Source organism: Lucilia cuprina, chromosome 5, assembly GCF_022045245.1.
Source record: "Lucilia cuprina isolate Lc7/37 chromosome 5, ASM2204524v1, whole genome shotgun sequence".
In the NCBI taxonomy this organism is placed as follows: domain Eukaryota; kingdom Metazoa; phylum Arthropoda; class Insecta; order Diptera; family Calliphoridae; genus Lucilia; species Lucilia cuprina.
Window position 1 is genome coordinate 59,364,772 of NC_060953.1, and position 15,796 is coordinate 59,380,567.

A 15,796-nucleotide genomic window follows, 5' to 3' on the forward strand; every position below is an offset into this window, starting at 1 on the left:
GCTACAGACACATTGTTTTCCAATTTTAACGTCTACTTGACTAAAGTTTAATACTCTTGTTCATCATTTATAAACACTCGAAGAGAGGTTATATGGTGGCTGGGGTCAGTCGATTATGGAGCGTTTCTATTGAAACTTAGGAGATATCGGTTTCCGTTCTTTAAATTCTCTGCTATTTGTATTGGTAACTACTCTAATAACACTTCTGTATGTTAAAGATATTTTCTAAAAATGAACCATACTTAATAAAATAATTTCTAGTGAATATTTCCCGAGGCTAAAACAGATCGTGGACTGATATTTGAAACTTTCAATTGCATCAGTAAAGAAAATTTTAAAAGACAGACAAAAGGATAGGATCATAGTTGAGTAAAATTGGCTTTTTATGGGTTTTAATCGCTATTTTCGGCAACTAAACGATCAGAAAATTCCCGAACATTTAAGAATTAGTTAATCGAAATTTCCTGATCAATCTAAAATTTCCTATAATGTAAATGTAGTATTCTTTGTGCGTTTTAGATGGAAGAAGTTTTAAGGAAAAGTTTCTAGGTCAGACATCAGCCAAGAGAGATTTTTGTCTAAAGCAGTGATATGCAAAGAGCTCGTAAGAGTGCACTTGTCACAGAGTGCACTTGTCAAACTTGCCGATAACTGTGGCAAACATCAACACAGACAGAGTGGCAAATAAACTCTTGTAATTGTTTCATGTCTAAGTTTAGATATGTATGAAAGTTTTGGGAATAAGATAGAGAGCTTTTTGCCAATAATAGGCCTAAAGGAGAGATATGCAAATTGCTCACTACACTCTCTGCTGATAGCTAGTGTGACTTCTCTCTTTAGTCTGACTATTTTAGATTTACAAATAACAATGGATAGAAATAGAGTCTGTGTGAGTTAAAGAAGCAAAAGAAAAGATTTTGCGATAATAGTTTTAAAATAGAGACATACAAAAAGCTCACTAAAATGCATTTGAGCTCTCTCCTGATAACTTTAAAAGTGAAATCTAACTAATCTGTAACTTATTTTACATGTAAAAAAGACAAAGTAGACATATTGTATATCAATGGGTAGGGATTTAGGTTTATTTAAAAAAATTATAAGATTTTTAACAAATTAAAAGCTTTTTCACTATCTAATAACTTCCAAAAAGAGAACATAAAAATTACTTCCTGAGAATGATTTTAGATGAAGTGAATTTGGAATCAAGTAAAAAGTACATCCATCTTATGACAAGCCTTTGTTAAAATCATAACTTCTTCAGGTCTTTTCCAGTACTTGAATGTAGCAAATTCTACTACTTTTTCGCTTCTTTTGGAGTTCTTTTTTTGCTGACATGATTTGTTGGTAGCAAACCCTATACCAAATAACTCTTCAGTAATGTAACACTTTATTTTCCTCTCTCTGTCTTTAGCTCTTTTCCTTCCTAACTTGAACCAGAAACTACAGAACAGAACACTTCCTTTTTTTTCAATTTCGAAAAAGTAAAAAAACAACAACTTTCTTTGTTGTGTTGTAATTAATAAACTTTAAATCATTTTTATGTATTTTTATTATGTAAACATTGTTAATTAATAAAAGAAAAACAAAAACAACATTTGTATATTTGAATCTATCCAACCATCCCCACTAACAGTCAACACTTCCAACAAACACCGGTAGCTAATTAAAATAGTGTTAAATTGTTTGAAAACATGCAACAAGTTTGTGTTGCAAGATAATTTTGCTACAAGTACAACTAAATTGTTACAATAATGAAATCAACAAATTAGTTGGCCAGCGTAAGAAGAACATGAAACATTTATTAAAACTAATTGTTTTGATGGGATTTTGGAGTTTTACAAACTCAAGTGGATTTTGGTTTTTCCAAAGCGAACAAAATTTTCATAAGAAAATCTGTGAAATTGTAACAAATATAAATGCTGTTGTTAATATTATATATAAACTTAAATTGGAATCGGAGATGTTAAGTTCTTCGATATTTGATTTGAATCTTGAAAATAATTGGGATTTATTTTATCATTGTATATCTGAGAAACCGGTAGTGATACGGGAAATGCATAAGTATCAAATGGAACCGTTGAGATCTGCCCACAGTTTAAGTATATATTTTATAGATTCCTATAGAACTATGCGAAAAGTTTTGGCTTTTTTGAATCCCAAACAAAAATGGAAACCGGCTCATTGTTACTTATTCATATGGCTTTTGGATGATGTCAACACATTGAAAAGATTTTTCGAGAAACTTTGGCTTAAAAATATTCTTAATGCAGTGGCTGCTGTGGTAAATTTACAAGAAATTTATACATTTGAGCCTTTTACTTCTCAAGGATTTCAGTTGAAGATTCTCTATGAAGCTCCCTACTTTTATGATAAATTAAAGAACTTTCATCATTTTGAATTACGCATTAGTATGTTTAAGGACAGCGTGCGGGCCTTACCCCTGGAGGATCATATCAAACATGGCTATAAAAGAGTCGATGGCTGGGTGGCCCGCACCTTGGTGGAACGTTTAAATGCCTCAGCCCGTTATATAGAACCTACCGATCGAGAAACTTATGGTGCCTTGTTAAATGGCACCTTTTCCGGCTCCTTAAAAGATATACATTCAGGCCTTACCCATATAGGCTTTAATTTTCGTTATACCCTAGATCATGTTAAACCTCATATAGAGGAGTTATATCCATATAAAAAGCGCCTACTGTATCTAGTGGTACCGGCTGCTGAAATGCGGCCCGAGTATTTGATCTTTGCCAATGCTTTCACCTATTCCTTGTGGCGTTTGCTGTTAATCAATTTTCTTTTAATTCTTGTGATTTTTATAATTCTTCAAAAACTAGTGGAACGTTTGCCCAACCATAATCTAGAGAACTCTCCCAAACATTGGCGCTGGTATGAAATTGTGGAAATGTTTATGAAAACTCAACTCGGTGAACCGGTTGAGGGGTTTTCACGCATTAGCTCTCTCAGGCAGTTTCTTATTACTTGGATCCTATTCAGTTATGTTTTGACCAGTGTTTATTTTGCCAAATTGGAGAGCAGTTTTGTGCAACCCATCTATGAACCGGAATTGGATAATCTAAATGATTTGTGTCAACTAAAAGTACCCATTTATGCTTTTGATGTCGTCTTCGAAGCCATTAAAGTCTCGTTGGAACCCAAATACTTTGATATAATCAATAAAAATGGTGTACGTGTTCCACGCAATATAAGTGCTGATGATTTTTCCCTAGCTCTAGTTAAAAAACATAAAAATGTGGCCATTATCCTACACGGCGAATTAGCTAAAGAAGTTGTAGCTCATTCCTATAATGATGAAACAAAACGTCCTTCTTTTCATATAGTCAAGGAGTATTTACGTTCTTTAACTTCTTCCTATGTTCTGACCAAAGGCTCGCCATTTATCTATAAATTTCAGACTATCGTAAGTTCATTCTATGAGTATGGTTTCATAAATCACTGGCTTGAGGTCGATGCTCGTCAAAAAAACTATTACCATCGTTCTTCGGAATTTGTTCAAGATTTGGAAGAGGATTTTGATTGGTTGGAAAATGACGAAGTGGGTGCCAGTATGCCGGCAACGTTGCAGCATAAAAAGAAAGTTGTTTTGAGTATGGAAATCTTACAAGGAGCTTTTTATTTGTGGTTTGCTGGCATTTGTGCCAGTTGTTTGGGTTTTGCTATAGAATTCATTTACTGTTGGCAAAAGAGAAGGAAGTTGAAATTGGAAGTAAGGGAGGTTCTATAGATAATAAAATAAATTACAAAAAATGTATGCTTTGTGGCTTTGTTTTCTTGTTGAATAAGAACTGAACCAGAACTGAATAAGAACTGAACCAGAACTGAACTAGAACTGGACTAGAACTGAACTAGAACTGAACTAGAACTGTACAAGAACTGTACAAGAACTGTACAAGAACTGAACTAGAACTGAACTAGAACTGAACTAGAACTGAACTAGAACTGAACTAGAACTGAACTAGAACTGAACTAGAACTGAACTAGAACTGAACTAGAACTGAACTCGAACTGAACTAGAACTGAACTAGAACTGAACTAGAAGTGAACTAGAACTGAACTAGAACTGAACTAGAACTGAACTACAACTGAACTAGAACTGAAGAAGTAAACATTTTGATATCAAATTTGTATTCGTAATTCTGGAGATATAGTGTATTTTAAAATTCCTATAAAATTAACAAAATTATTTTCATTTTTCTAACATACATATAAATATTTTAGCACGTTTCTCCTTTTTGCAGCAAACAAATATTATTTTAAAATTTCTGTGAGCCTGTTAGTATATGAAATGGAAATTTCTCCATAATACTTTCAAAATTAAAAAAAAAAAGAAAATAAATTTCGCAGAAAAATTTACAACAACGATATAAACGACAAACACAATTTTGTTGCTAATGTTTTCATCTTTTTATAAAATAAATTTTCAGGTTGAACTATTTTTCCTAGTTTTCTTTTTTTTTGTAGTGTGAAGTTAAGAAATTTTTATTAGTTGCTATTTTTAATGTGAAAATTTTTTTGCGTTGTTTTGATTTTTTATAAAATTTTCTTTTGTTAATATCTTGGACGTGTGTTAAAATTATAATGTTTTGGTTAATTGTTATTGGTTTCTTTCGAATATTTTGTTTTTAGATCTATTTTTATTATATAGATATAAATATATATAAAATATTCAGAAGAAACAAAAAATTTGTTTATAAATTGATTTTCATAAATCATGAAGCAACCTAAATTTTTTTTTCATATGGTCACACAGACACGTGGTTAGTTGTCTTTTAGCTGACAATTTTGACTCATACGATTTTTAGTGGATTATATATAAAACTATGATCTAGATGGGAGTATAACCTTTGGAATTTATGGATTATGATGTGTTCCATAGTTTTGCCTAAAGTGTATTTTTTTTCTAATCGTTACTTTCTCTACTAGTAAACTGAATTGATTGACTTTTTATATAAACAATTAAAATTTGAGAAAAATTACAAAATTTCATTTTGAAGAATATTTTAATAAAAAAAGCTCAAACAAGATTATTTTGAAATAATTAACTTAAGATGGAAATCAATTACGATGATGTTCTTACTCAAGATTTTCCCTTCATGTTAGATCTCTGCCCCGTTCAAGCGTTTCCAGCAAATTCCGAAGAACAAAATTTAGCTCAAAAATGGTTGGAGTATTTGTGCACCTATGAAGTTGAAGATCTAAATGATAGACGTCTTAGAAATATTTATATCAGTCATTTATGTACCGCCTTAGTGCAGCGACAACTATATGGTCCATTCCTTAAGGAACCAGTTAAGGGAGAGAAATTAGAAAAAATAGATTTTCATGCCGTGGCTGTGTGTCCTAATACTAGTATGGCTTTGCAACCAAATGCTCATTCCACCATGCAGTTGCCAGCCAGGGAAACTTCAAATTTTACCATGACTCTGAATCCCAGTAAACCTAGTGTTTTTAGTCCCGAACAGTCTTCTTATACGGTGATTAATGCCACCAAGACTATAAATTCCACAGGTAGCAAACAAGATATTTCTTTTGTGTAACGGTTTTTAAGTTTTAAATATTTGTTTCTTTAAGGCGTTGAATCTCAGGGTCAAATATCTGTAGGTTCCACTAATTTGTCGTTTAATTTAACAACTGGTGGAGATGGTACTAGTTCCCCTTGTAGCTGTCCACCCAAACCTTGTCAATGTTCAGCTATTCCATGTAATTGTAATCGTTCTACTGCTGGTGCTGATACACCACATTCTCAAGATGAAGATATTATTTGTAATTATCTAATGCAGCAGCTAAATTTTACCCCTGAATTTCTTAATAATTTTGATGCCACTCTAACCTCTTTTATGGATTTGTGTAAAGTTACTTCAGTGGAGGGCAGAACACAAAATCAATCAAAATTATCTGTAACAACACACAAGCATTATTTTTTACCCAAAAACCCCTCCTCCCTGAAAGAAACAGAAACCGCTGACTCATCAAAACATCAGCTCGTAGAGACAAGATCGGTTACAACGCCTCCTGATTATGAGGAAATGCGTGAGGATATTAATGAGTTATTGGAGGCTATAAAGGCCGAATTATGTGGAGATTCTGAACCGGGCAGTAATGATTATTTAGATCGTGAATTATCACGTTATAAAAGTTTTCTTATGGCTAATTCTTATTTGGCGGAACATTTGAAATCTTTAACTTCGGATATAAAATTACGCAATTGTTTGTTATTGAGTTTACAAAATGATTTAGTAAAATTGTTAAATGAAGATAAATAAATTTGTAATAAAATTTCAAAATTAATCAAAAATTGTTTATTAATTTAATTTGAAATCTCTGCGGTTTATTTGCAGGACGCTCTAATAAAACGGATCGCCAGACACAGGATATCACCGATAATGCCAGTGTACAAAATCATATCACTTCACCACAACGTTCCTCCAAACGTGTTTCAAGCATTTCCGTTAACATGCCAGCGGCCGGCTTAGGCTCTCGACCGCCCAGCATTATCTCCTCAACGAACAGCAATGACGAGGGTGGTTTCAATGAACCTTCACCCGAAATTAAGGCAAAACTAAGGCCTGCCTATGACTTTGAAAGTCCTAAACATCAAACGCGTCAGGTGCTACAGAGTCCCACCAAAATCCATAAAACGGCTAACGAGCCACAGGCTGCAGACGAGGCCGATGAAGAGGCTGACAAACCTAGTCTTAATTATGTAGATGTAGGCTATCGTCTTAATCCCGATGGCAGTGAGGCTCGTGAGGTATTTGGCGAATCAGAGCTATATGATACCGCTGCCAAAGTTTCGGATATGCATAAGAAATTTCATGCTAATGGTTTTGCCCAAGAGACTAGCACAGTTTATGCCATTATTAAGCCAGATTTGTTGCCCAATAATCCTACAGATTTGTATTATGCGGCCAAGACTCAGCCTCAGGATAAAATAACTTCACCCACTAAAACTAATTCGGGAGCAAATTCCCTAGTAGGTTCACCCACAAAAACTGCCAGTTCTCCACCCGTGGGTGTGGTCTCACCCATACGACGACGCAGCTCGGAAATAAGTATTAAATCCACACCACCCATGTCACCGGCCTCGGCTGCCAGCAATGCAAATTCATCTTCCAATTCACGTTCCATGTCTTCGATTGCCAAGGGTGTGGCTCCCATAGCCTCACTCGATGCAAATGAAGACTTAGGTTCTTCTGACATACCAGCATTACCGGAGAGACCGCCACCGGCGGCTGCTCTTATAAATAATGTTGATGTTTTAGATCTGCAGGATTTGGAATATGCCGATACTAGTGCTGGCGAAGATGAAGATGATTTAATGCGTACCATTGAGGGTGATGTGGATTTAGTTGATGATCTTTATATTGATGATAAAATAATGCCGATATCGGAACCAGTTGCTGCACCAGCTGAGGTTATTGGACGAGAAGATAGTCTACCCGATGCCATGACAGCCGATGAAGCTGAGCGATTGTTGAGCTCAAGGTAAGTGAAAAATTTTTGAAATTTGATAAAGTAGTTTAGGTTAAGTTTTTCGATAGAGAAAGTAAAATGCACAAATAAATTAAGATAGTAAGGCCTTCAGTTTTTGAGACTACAGGCTCTCTTTTTTCTAACTAAATTAAGTTGAGTCTCATTAGAAGTGTTTAATGTTTGATTTACAATTTGTATATGTCTTAGTTCTGAGAAAGTAATCTATTGAATTAACAATATTCATCAGCTTGTTTTGTAATTTGCCAAAAGTTAATGTAAATGTCTGATTATTACTTGGTTTTTATTACTAATATGTTGGTTTTGTTATGTTTGGCTTTCTTGCCTAATATTGTGGTTTCAATGATTTAGATCTTTACAATATGAAACCAACATTATAATCATAATAGTGAAAAATTTAATTTAATTATTATCATCTACAAGTACTCAAGCAAATGAAAGGTGTTGAGCAACGTTGCTTAAATTGAGTTTTAAGGAAGGCCATACTTAAAAGGGGAAATACATATATCATCGAACAGATCCCTGTAACACAACGAGATAGTCCTCGTAAGATTCTAAAACGATCTAGCTGTGTCCGTCCGTCCAGACATGGGGGTAATGCTTACACAAAGTAATTCATTACTTGGACAATTACAATTACTTGTAAGGTGTAATTGAGCTATAACCAATTACAATTATTTGTAATTTCCATTGAAGTTTTTCTAATTACCATTATTTGTAATTGACCAATAAGCAATTACAATTACATGTAATTTGTTATTGAACCAAAATTCACAAGTAATTGTAATTGAAAATGTTCCAAATACAAATAATTATAATTGGCAAAACTTCAATTAAAATTACAAATAATGGTAATTGGCAAAACTTCAACTGCAATTAAAAGTAATTGTAATTGGTAAAGCTTTAATTACAATTACTTCAAATGTAATTGTACTTGAAAATGCAATCATTACCCCCTATGCCTGCGTCCGTCTGTCCTTTGTTGGCACGATAGCATTCACAAAAATATTCTATTAAAACAGTTACAAATTTGTTGATTATAAAGCAATCGCGACAAAATTTTGCAAAAATGATTTTAAATAATTGAAATTTTAAATATAGCTCTTAAATAAATCAATCCCTCCAAACTTTCCTTAAATATGAAGGCAACATTACAAAACATTTCGTAAAATCTGTATCAGAATCTTTTTATTGTGGTCTGTTTGTTGTCTGTGAATTGTCAGCATCAATAAAACGAAAACTATAACTTCCTTGCGGCTTTTAGTATTATTAAATATTTTTGTCTATACTCGCTCGCTCTCTTTCTCTTTCTGTCAATGTTTATTTAACCTGTTGGCCCAATGTTGGAAGAAACTCAATGTACATATCTTTATTTAGATTTGTGTGGTCTTGTTGGCAAAATATCTTTTTGTACATCCATTCAAAACATTTTCCTTTTCATATCAATGTGGCTTCTTTAATAGAAAGTTTTTTTTTTTATTATTGAAATTGAAATAAAAATATGTATTTTATACTTGTTATGGTAGATAAATAAAGGAAATATTTACATATGTATGTAAAACTTATGTATATAAACATGTATTAACATCGTTTAAACATACATATTTAAGACCATGGACATGTCGGTTTTATAACCAAACTTATATGGAAGATAATTGTAGTTAATGCTGTGTTGGTATGTAGAAAATATTTTTAGAAAATTCTCTATGAAATTTATGTTTTATTTTTAAACTTTCTTGGTTTTATATATATTTTTTTGTGGAATTATTCAATTTTAATAAAATAACAACCTGTTAGCTTAAAATATCATCTTATGGTTAAATGAAAATGAAATTTTTTCAATATGTAACGGAAAATGCGTATTTAATAGCTTCTTCGGAAGTACTTCTTCTGCTAAGAATACACATAATTTCTTTCATTTTATAATAATAGTTTAATAAACCTTTTGGGAATTATCTGCATTTAATAGGAATATTTAAGATTGCAGTAGTTTCTTATTCATTATAATCTTGGTCCGGATTTTAGGTAAATTTCCTTTTTATGGTAAATTTTTAATGAAAACTTTGCAAATTTCCTTTTTAAAAGAAATTTTTGCAAAATTTTCTTTTTATAAGAAATTTTTAGTAAATTTTCTTTCTACGGGAAATTTTTAGTAAATTTCATTTTTATGGGAAATTTTTACTAAATTTCATTTCTATGGGAAATTTTTAGTAAATTTCATTTCTATATCGGAAGTTTTTAGTAAACTGCATTTCTATATCGGAAGTTTTTGTAAACTTCATTTCTATATGGAAATTTTGAGTAAAATTTCTCTTTAGAGGAAATTTTTGGTAAATTTTCTTTAATAAGAATTTTTCCTTTAATTTTATTTTTATAGTAAATTAATGTTTAATTTATATATAATTTTCTTTTAATAGGAAATATAAAAAAAAAATATTTTTATTGGAGATTTCGAAAAACTTTCCATGAACTTTTTTATAGGGAAATTTCCATAAACTTGCTTTTAATGGTATATTTTATATAAATTTTCTTTTTTTTTAGAAATTTCCTACTTTTAGGATATTTTCCATGAATTTTCTTTTTATCGGAAATGTTTCGTTCAATTTCCTTTCTATGGAAAATTTTTCATAAATTATATGTTATTTTTCATAAATTTTCTTTTTATAGGAAATTTTCCATAAATTTCTATTTTATAAGTAATTTTTTACAAATTTCCTTTTTAAGGAAATTTTTCATAATTTTAATTTTTATTGGAAATTTACATAAATTTCTTTTTTATAGAAAATGTTCCATAAATTTCCATTTTATAGGAGAATTTACCATAAATTTCCTTTTAAAAAATATAATAAATTTACTTTTTATTAAAAAAAATCCAAAAATTTACTATTAATTGGAAATTTTCTATAAATTTCCTTTCTGAGGAAATTTTCATTTATTTTTTAGACATTTTTTATAAATATAACATACATTTTTAAGAAATTTTCTATAAATTTACTTTTTCCATCAATTTTCTTTTTTTTTATAAAATTTTTCATAAATTTCCTTTTTATAGAATATTTTTTATAAATTTCCATCTTATAGGATATTTTTCATAAATTTTCTTTTTATAGACAGTTTTCCATAAGTTTCCCTATTATAGGATATTTTCGATGAATTTCGACAGTTCCGACAGTAGTCAGTTTTCCATAAGTTTCCCTATTATAGGATATTTTCGATGAATTTAGTTTTTTAGAAAATTTTCAATAAAATTCTATTTTTACGAATTTTTTCATAAATTCCTTTTTTACAGTAAATTTTCAATAAATTTCCTTTTTATATAAAATTTTCCAAAAAGTCTTTTTTATAGAAAATTTAAAAAATCCTTTTTATAAAAAATGTCCATAATTTTTTTATATAAAATTATCCATTAATGTCCTTCTTAATTTCTTTTTCAAAATTGTAAAGTTAAAATTAAGCCTTAAAACTTACTAACAAATATCTCTACATTATTATGCTTCATTTCCTTTTGATATTAATTATCAAAATAATGTAAGAAAGTAATTAAAATGCAAAATATACTTAAATTATTTATTTACACCAATAAAGTTTAACAATTTCAAAATCATAAAAAAATACTTTTGAAACGCATAATTATACAGCAAAGATTTCCCTATAACTTTCCTAATAGAACTTTTTATTTACTAGTATTTATTGATATTTCCATAATTAAAATGTGTATTTATGTATGTTACCAACTTCTTCTTCATAACTTACTTAAAACAATTTTCTTTTCAATTTTTTTTCACACGAATTTGCATAAATCTATGTTAATTATTGAAGAAAGTATAAATAAAAGAATCTCATTAAAATGTATCGTATTTTGAATAATCATTATATTGAAAAAACTCAGTTTTTTATATATTATTAACCCTTTTAATACTTCTTTATATTTGGCATAAATATTGTCGCTATTTTACACATCTGCTGTTGCTGCTTTCAGCTTCATTTATCCTTAAATACAATAATAATATGTGTGTGCGTTATATACATGTTTATATTTGGTCTGGGCCCTTTTGCTTAAGATGCGAAAATCCTCTTACATACTTATACAAATTACATATACATATATTTTCATTAAACTTTATCCATTATTTGGTTGCTTTAACTTTTGAATTTTAAATCACGTACACTTATAGTTTTAATGGCGCCAAAACACAAGTCACTTCACTTCCGTATAAATGTATGTATGTATGTATATTTTTTTATTTTTTTATATAAGTATAGAATTTGTTGTTTTATTTTCTCTTTTACTTTCTCTGTGAGTATTTTTATTATGGTTGATTTTAAGGGGGAAATTTGTACAGTTTTTATGACACAATTTCTAAAAAATGATGCATTATCCTTCTTTAATTATGGTTCTTAACATTCCATTGAAATATTAATATTATACAGTTATATGTTTCCCTTTCTAGCGCCTGGTAGTGCGGAAAGTAGTTAGTAGATTAAACAATGCAAGTAAATAGGAATATTCTTTTCCCTCACAAACTGAAAATATTTACTTTTTATTTAGTTGCTACCATTTTTAAAAGTACCCTCCCTCATTTCAGCTAATTAGTACCATCTCTTATTTCAATCATTTTTTTCTCTTGGTACATAAATACATACATATGTATGTATGTACATATATTTTTGTAATAAGTATGTAGATTTCTATGTACAAAAAGTGCTATGTATAACAAGAAGTATGAAAATAAACACACTCTCGCTTGCAAAAGTTTACATACAAACACTTGCACTCTTACATGGTGCACACAACATACAGTGGGTAATAAATAAATTCAAACAATAGCGATTTTTAGAACTTTTTCCATAAATTTCCTTTTAAAAGAAAAGTTCTTAGAATTCCTAGATTTTAAATTTAATTTTTTTTAGGGAATTTTAATAAATTTAATTTTTATAGGACATTTTTGATAAATTTTCATTTTTATATGACATTTTTGATTAATTTCCATTTAGTAGAAAATTTTCCAAAAACTTCCTTTTAAAAAGAAATGTTCGATATCTTTTTTATAGAAAATTTTCAATAAATTTCCTCTTATAGGAAATTTTAAATAAATTGCCTTTTTATATAAAATTTTCGATAAATTTCTTTTTTATAGGAAATTTTCGATAAATTTCCTTTTATAGGAGATTTGCGATAAATTTCCTTTTATAGGAGATTTGCGATAAATTTCCTTTTGATAGGAAATTTTCGATAAATTTCCTTTTGATAGGAAATTTTCGATAAATTTCCTTTTGATAGGAAATTTTCGATAAATTTTCTTTTTATAGGAAATTTTCGATAAATTTCCTTTTTATAGGAAATTTTCGATAAATTTCCTTTTTATAGGAAATTTTCGATAAATTTCCTTTTTATAAGAAATTTTCAATAAATTTCCTTTTTATAGGAAATTTTCAATAAATTTCCTTTTTATAGGAAATTTTCAATAAATTTCCTTTTTATAGGAAATTTTCAATAAATTTCCTTTTGATAGGAAATTTTCGATAAATTTCCTTTTGATAGGAAATTTTCTTTTATAGGAAATTTTCAATAAATTTCCTTTTTATAGGAAATTTTCAATAAATTTCCTTTTTATACGAAATTTTCAATAAATTTCCTTTTTATAGGAAATTTTCAATAAATTTCCTTTTTATAGGAAATTTTCAATAAATTTCCTATTTATAGGAAATTTTCAATAAATTTCCTTTTTATAGGAAATTTTCAATAAATTTCCTTTTTATAGGAAATTTTCAATAAATTTGCTTTTTATAGGAAATTTTCAATAAATTTGCTTTTTATAGGAAATTTTCAATAAATTTCCTTTTTATAGGAAATTTTCAATAAATTTCCTTTTTATAGGAAATTTTTAATAAATTTCCTTTTTATAGAAAATTTTCAATAAATTTCCTTTTTATAGAAAATTTTCAATAAATTTCCTTTTTATAGAAAATTTTCGATAAATTTCCTTTTTATAGAAAATTTTCGATAAATTTATTTTTTAAAAGAAATTTTCGATAAATTTATTTTTTAAAAGAAATTTTCGATAAATTTATTTTTTAAAAGAAATTTTCGATAAATTTTCTTTTTATAGGAAATTTTCGATAAATTTTCTTTTTATAGGAAATTTTCGATAAATTTTCTTTTTATTGAAAATTTTCGATAAATTTCCTTTTTATTGGAAATTTTCGAATAATTTCCTTTGTTATAGGAAATTTGCAATAAATATCATTTTATAAGAAACTTGGGGTAAATATCCTTTTTATAGGATTTTTTGATACATTTCCTTTTTATAGTATATTTAAGAAAATTTCCTTTTTATAGGAAATTTTCGAAAATTTTTTTTATAAGAATTTTCTATAAATTTATTTTTTATGGGCAATTTTCGATATAGTTCCCTTTTGATTTAGATAAATGTCCTTGTTATAAAAAATGTTCGGTAAATTTCCCTTTTATAGGAAATTTTTTTATAAATTTCCTTTTAATTGGAAAATTCCTTTTTATAGGAAATTTTCAATAAATTTCCACTTTTATTGGATATTTTTTTTTAAAATATCCTTATTTGAGAAAATTTTTATGGAAAATCAATTTTTGGAAAAATCTTTTTCCAAATATATTTTCATAAAAAGGTGACCTGTGGGGTACAGGTTCAAAATAAGTAAAGATTTGCTCCATTTTAACAAAAACATATGAGGCTACTAAACCACTAAAGACAATTTTTGGGTCTACTGCCAAGATTTGCCTTCCTCACTTTCGTTTCACACTGTACATAGTACTTCTTATACTTACATACTTATTTAGCCATATATTTATGTGTTTATTTTGGTACACAACATTTTTTATACCTACACACACATGTTTCTTTTTTTTATAAAATTTTTATCATCTTAGATTTATGTCATTCTAGTATTTCCTTTATAAATGTTTAATGTTTATCTCTGGAAATGTGTGTCTAAGAGTAAATATCTTATAATTAGAAGACACTTTATTATTTTGACTTAATACTCACATCCTAACAATCACGTAAGTACATACATATGTATGTGTACTTTTAGTGTAAATTTACACAAGAAATTGTAACGTTGAACTCTGGCGTTAAGTTTTAAGCAAACAAATAAAATGAAAAAAAAAAAAAAACACACACACACAGTTTTGAAATCTAATTCATAATCATTATCAGGGTAATAGTATTGCACATGGAACGAAATGTACAAACGAGCGTAAAAACGACCACAAATAGAAAAGTTGTGGAGAAAAAATGTTTAAGTTTTTGTTTGACAAAATCAAAAAGTTGAAAAATTTATGACTTAAAATATAGGAGAAAAAAAGATTTTTGAAAGAATAAAGAACACAGCAGCAATATGGAATAACAAAAAACTTTTAAGAAAACAATAGTTTGGGGATCGTTTGTTTTTTTTTTTTTTTTGTCGCAGGTACTATACATATAAGGTGTAATACTTACACGTATTTTACTAATACGTTTTTCCCAGTTGCAAAAGATTATTATTTCAGATTTGTTTTAGTTTAGTTAAGATTTTTTGAGTCGTAACTTCTTTGCACAGATTATAGTACAACAAAAGAAAATCTTTTTCTAAATATATATAGATTATTTTACTCGTAAATTTCGATTTTTTATTTTGAACATTTTAAAAACAATTGGAATTTTGCGTTACACTTTTCTAACATAAACTTAATGAAGTTAAGCGGTTTTTGTACATAATGTTTTAACAAATTTTAAAATCTATTAAAATTTAGTATTTGTTAAAATTTAAAGTAGTTTAATATGGGATGTCATACGTAAATTATTGCATGTTTACCAAATTTTCCAAAAGCTGATAAGAATTTTAAGGTATGCTATGCAAAATTTTAATAATATTGTATTAAATCCATATGGGAGGTACAATAATCGTATTGAAAGTCCGCCGCCAATTTTTCTTTAAATATTTACATGAATGTCGAAGTTGATCATGTAAAATTTAAAGTATTCTACGTCTTATAGTTTCTTAGATCCGCAATTTTTTCCATAAAGTGTTAAGATGAATATGAAAGTTTCTTGTGCAAAATTTTAAATATAAGTTTCCCAGAAGTTCCTCTTCCTGGTAAAATAGTTACTTAGTTTTTTAGTTACTTAGTTAGATAGATACATAGATAGATAGATACATAGATAGATAGATAGACAGACAGACAGACAGACAGACAGACAGACAGACAGACAGACAGATAGATAGATAGATAGATAGATAGATAGATAGATAGATAGATAGATAG

The 15,796-nt window shown here is 28.5% G+C and overlaps 3 protein-coding genes across 18 annotated transcripts in view; all 3 read left to right on the plus strand.

Moving 5' to 3' along the window:
* The window catches only part of LOC111675844, a 73,130-nt gene that overhangs the window by 24,803 nt on the left and 32,531 nt on the right, over nt 1–15,796 (plus strand). For all 16 annotated transcript variants that reach the window (XM_046951312.1, XM_046951316.1, XM_046951314.1 and 13 more), the window contains exon 2: nt 6,360–7,506. In XM_046951312.1, coding sequence (XP_046807268.1) covers nt 6,360–7,506 — 1,147 coding nt within the window. The remainder of the gene's footprint in view (nt 1–6,359; nt 7,507–15,796) is intronic.
* Nucleotides 1,602–3,899, plus strand: LOC124419976. The gene has a single exon (XM_046951325.1). It carries the CDS (start codon nt 1,790–1,792, stop codon nt 3,743–3,745), a length of 1,956 nt encoding a protein of 651 aa, XP_046807281.1. The 5' UTR covers nt 1,602–1,789; the 3' UTR covers nt 3,746–3,899.
* On the plus strand, nt 4,952–6,305 carry LOC111675849. Its single transcript, XM_046951326.1, has 2 exons — nt 4,952–5,529; nt 5,593–6,305. The coding sequence occupies exons 1-2, from the start codon at nt 5,070–5,072 to the stop codon at nt 6,282–6,284; spliced, it is 1,152 nt and encodes a 383-aa protein (XP_046807282.1). The 5' UTR covers nt 4,952–5,069; the 3' UTR covers nt 6,285–6,305.

Bases quoted from the DNA above. Each gene is read 5' to 3' on its own strand.
- LOC124419976 (XM_046951325.1), top strand. From the start codon at position 1,790: ATGAAACATTTATTAAAACTAATTGTTTTGATGGGATTTTGGAGTTTT.
- LOC111675849 (XM_046951326.1), top strand. From the start codon at position 5,070: ATGGAAATCAATTACGATGATGTTCTTACTCAAGATTTTCCCTTCATG. The intron at 5,530-5,592 runs GTAGCAAACAAG...TGTTTCTTTAAG, and splicing joins CAAGACTATAAATTCCACAG to GCGTTGAATCTCAGGGTCAA.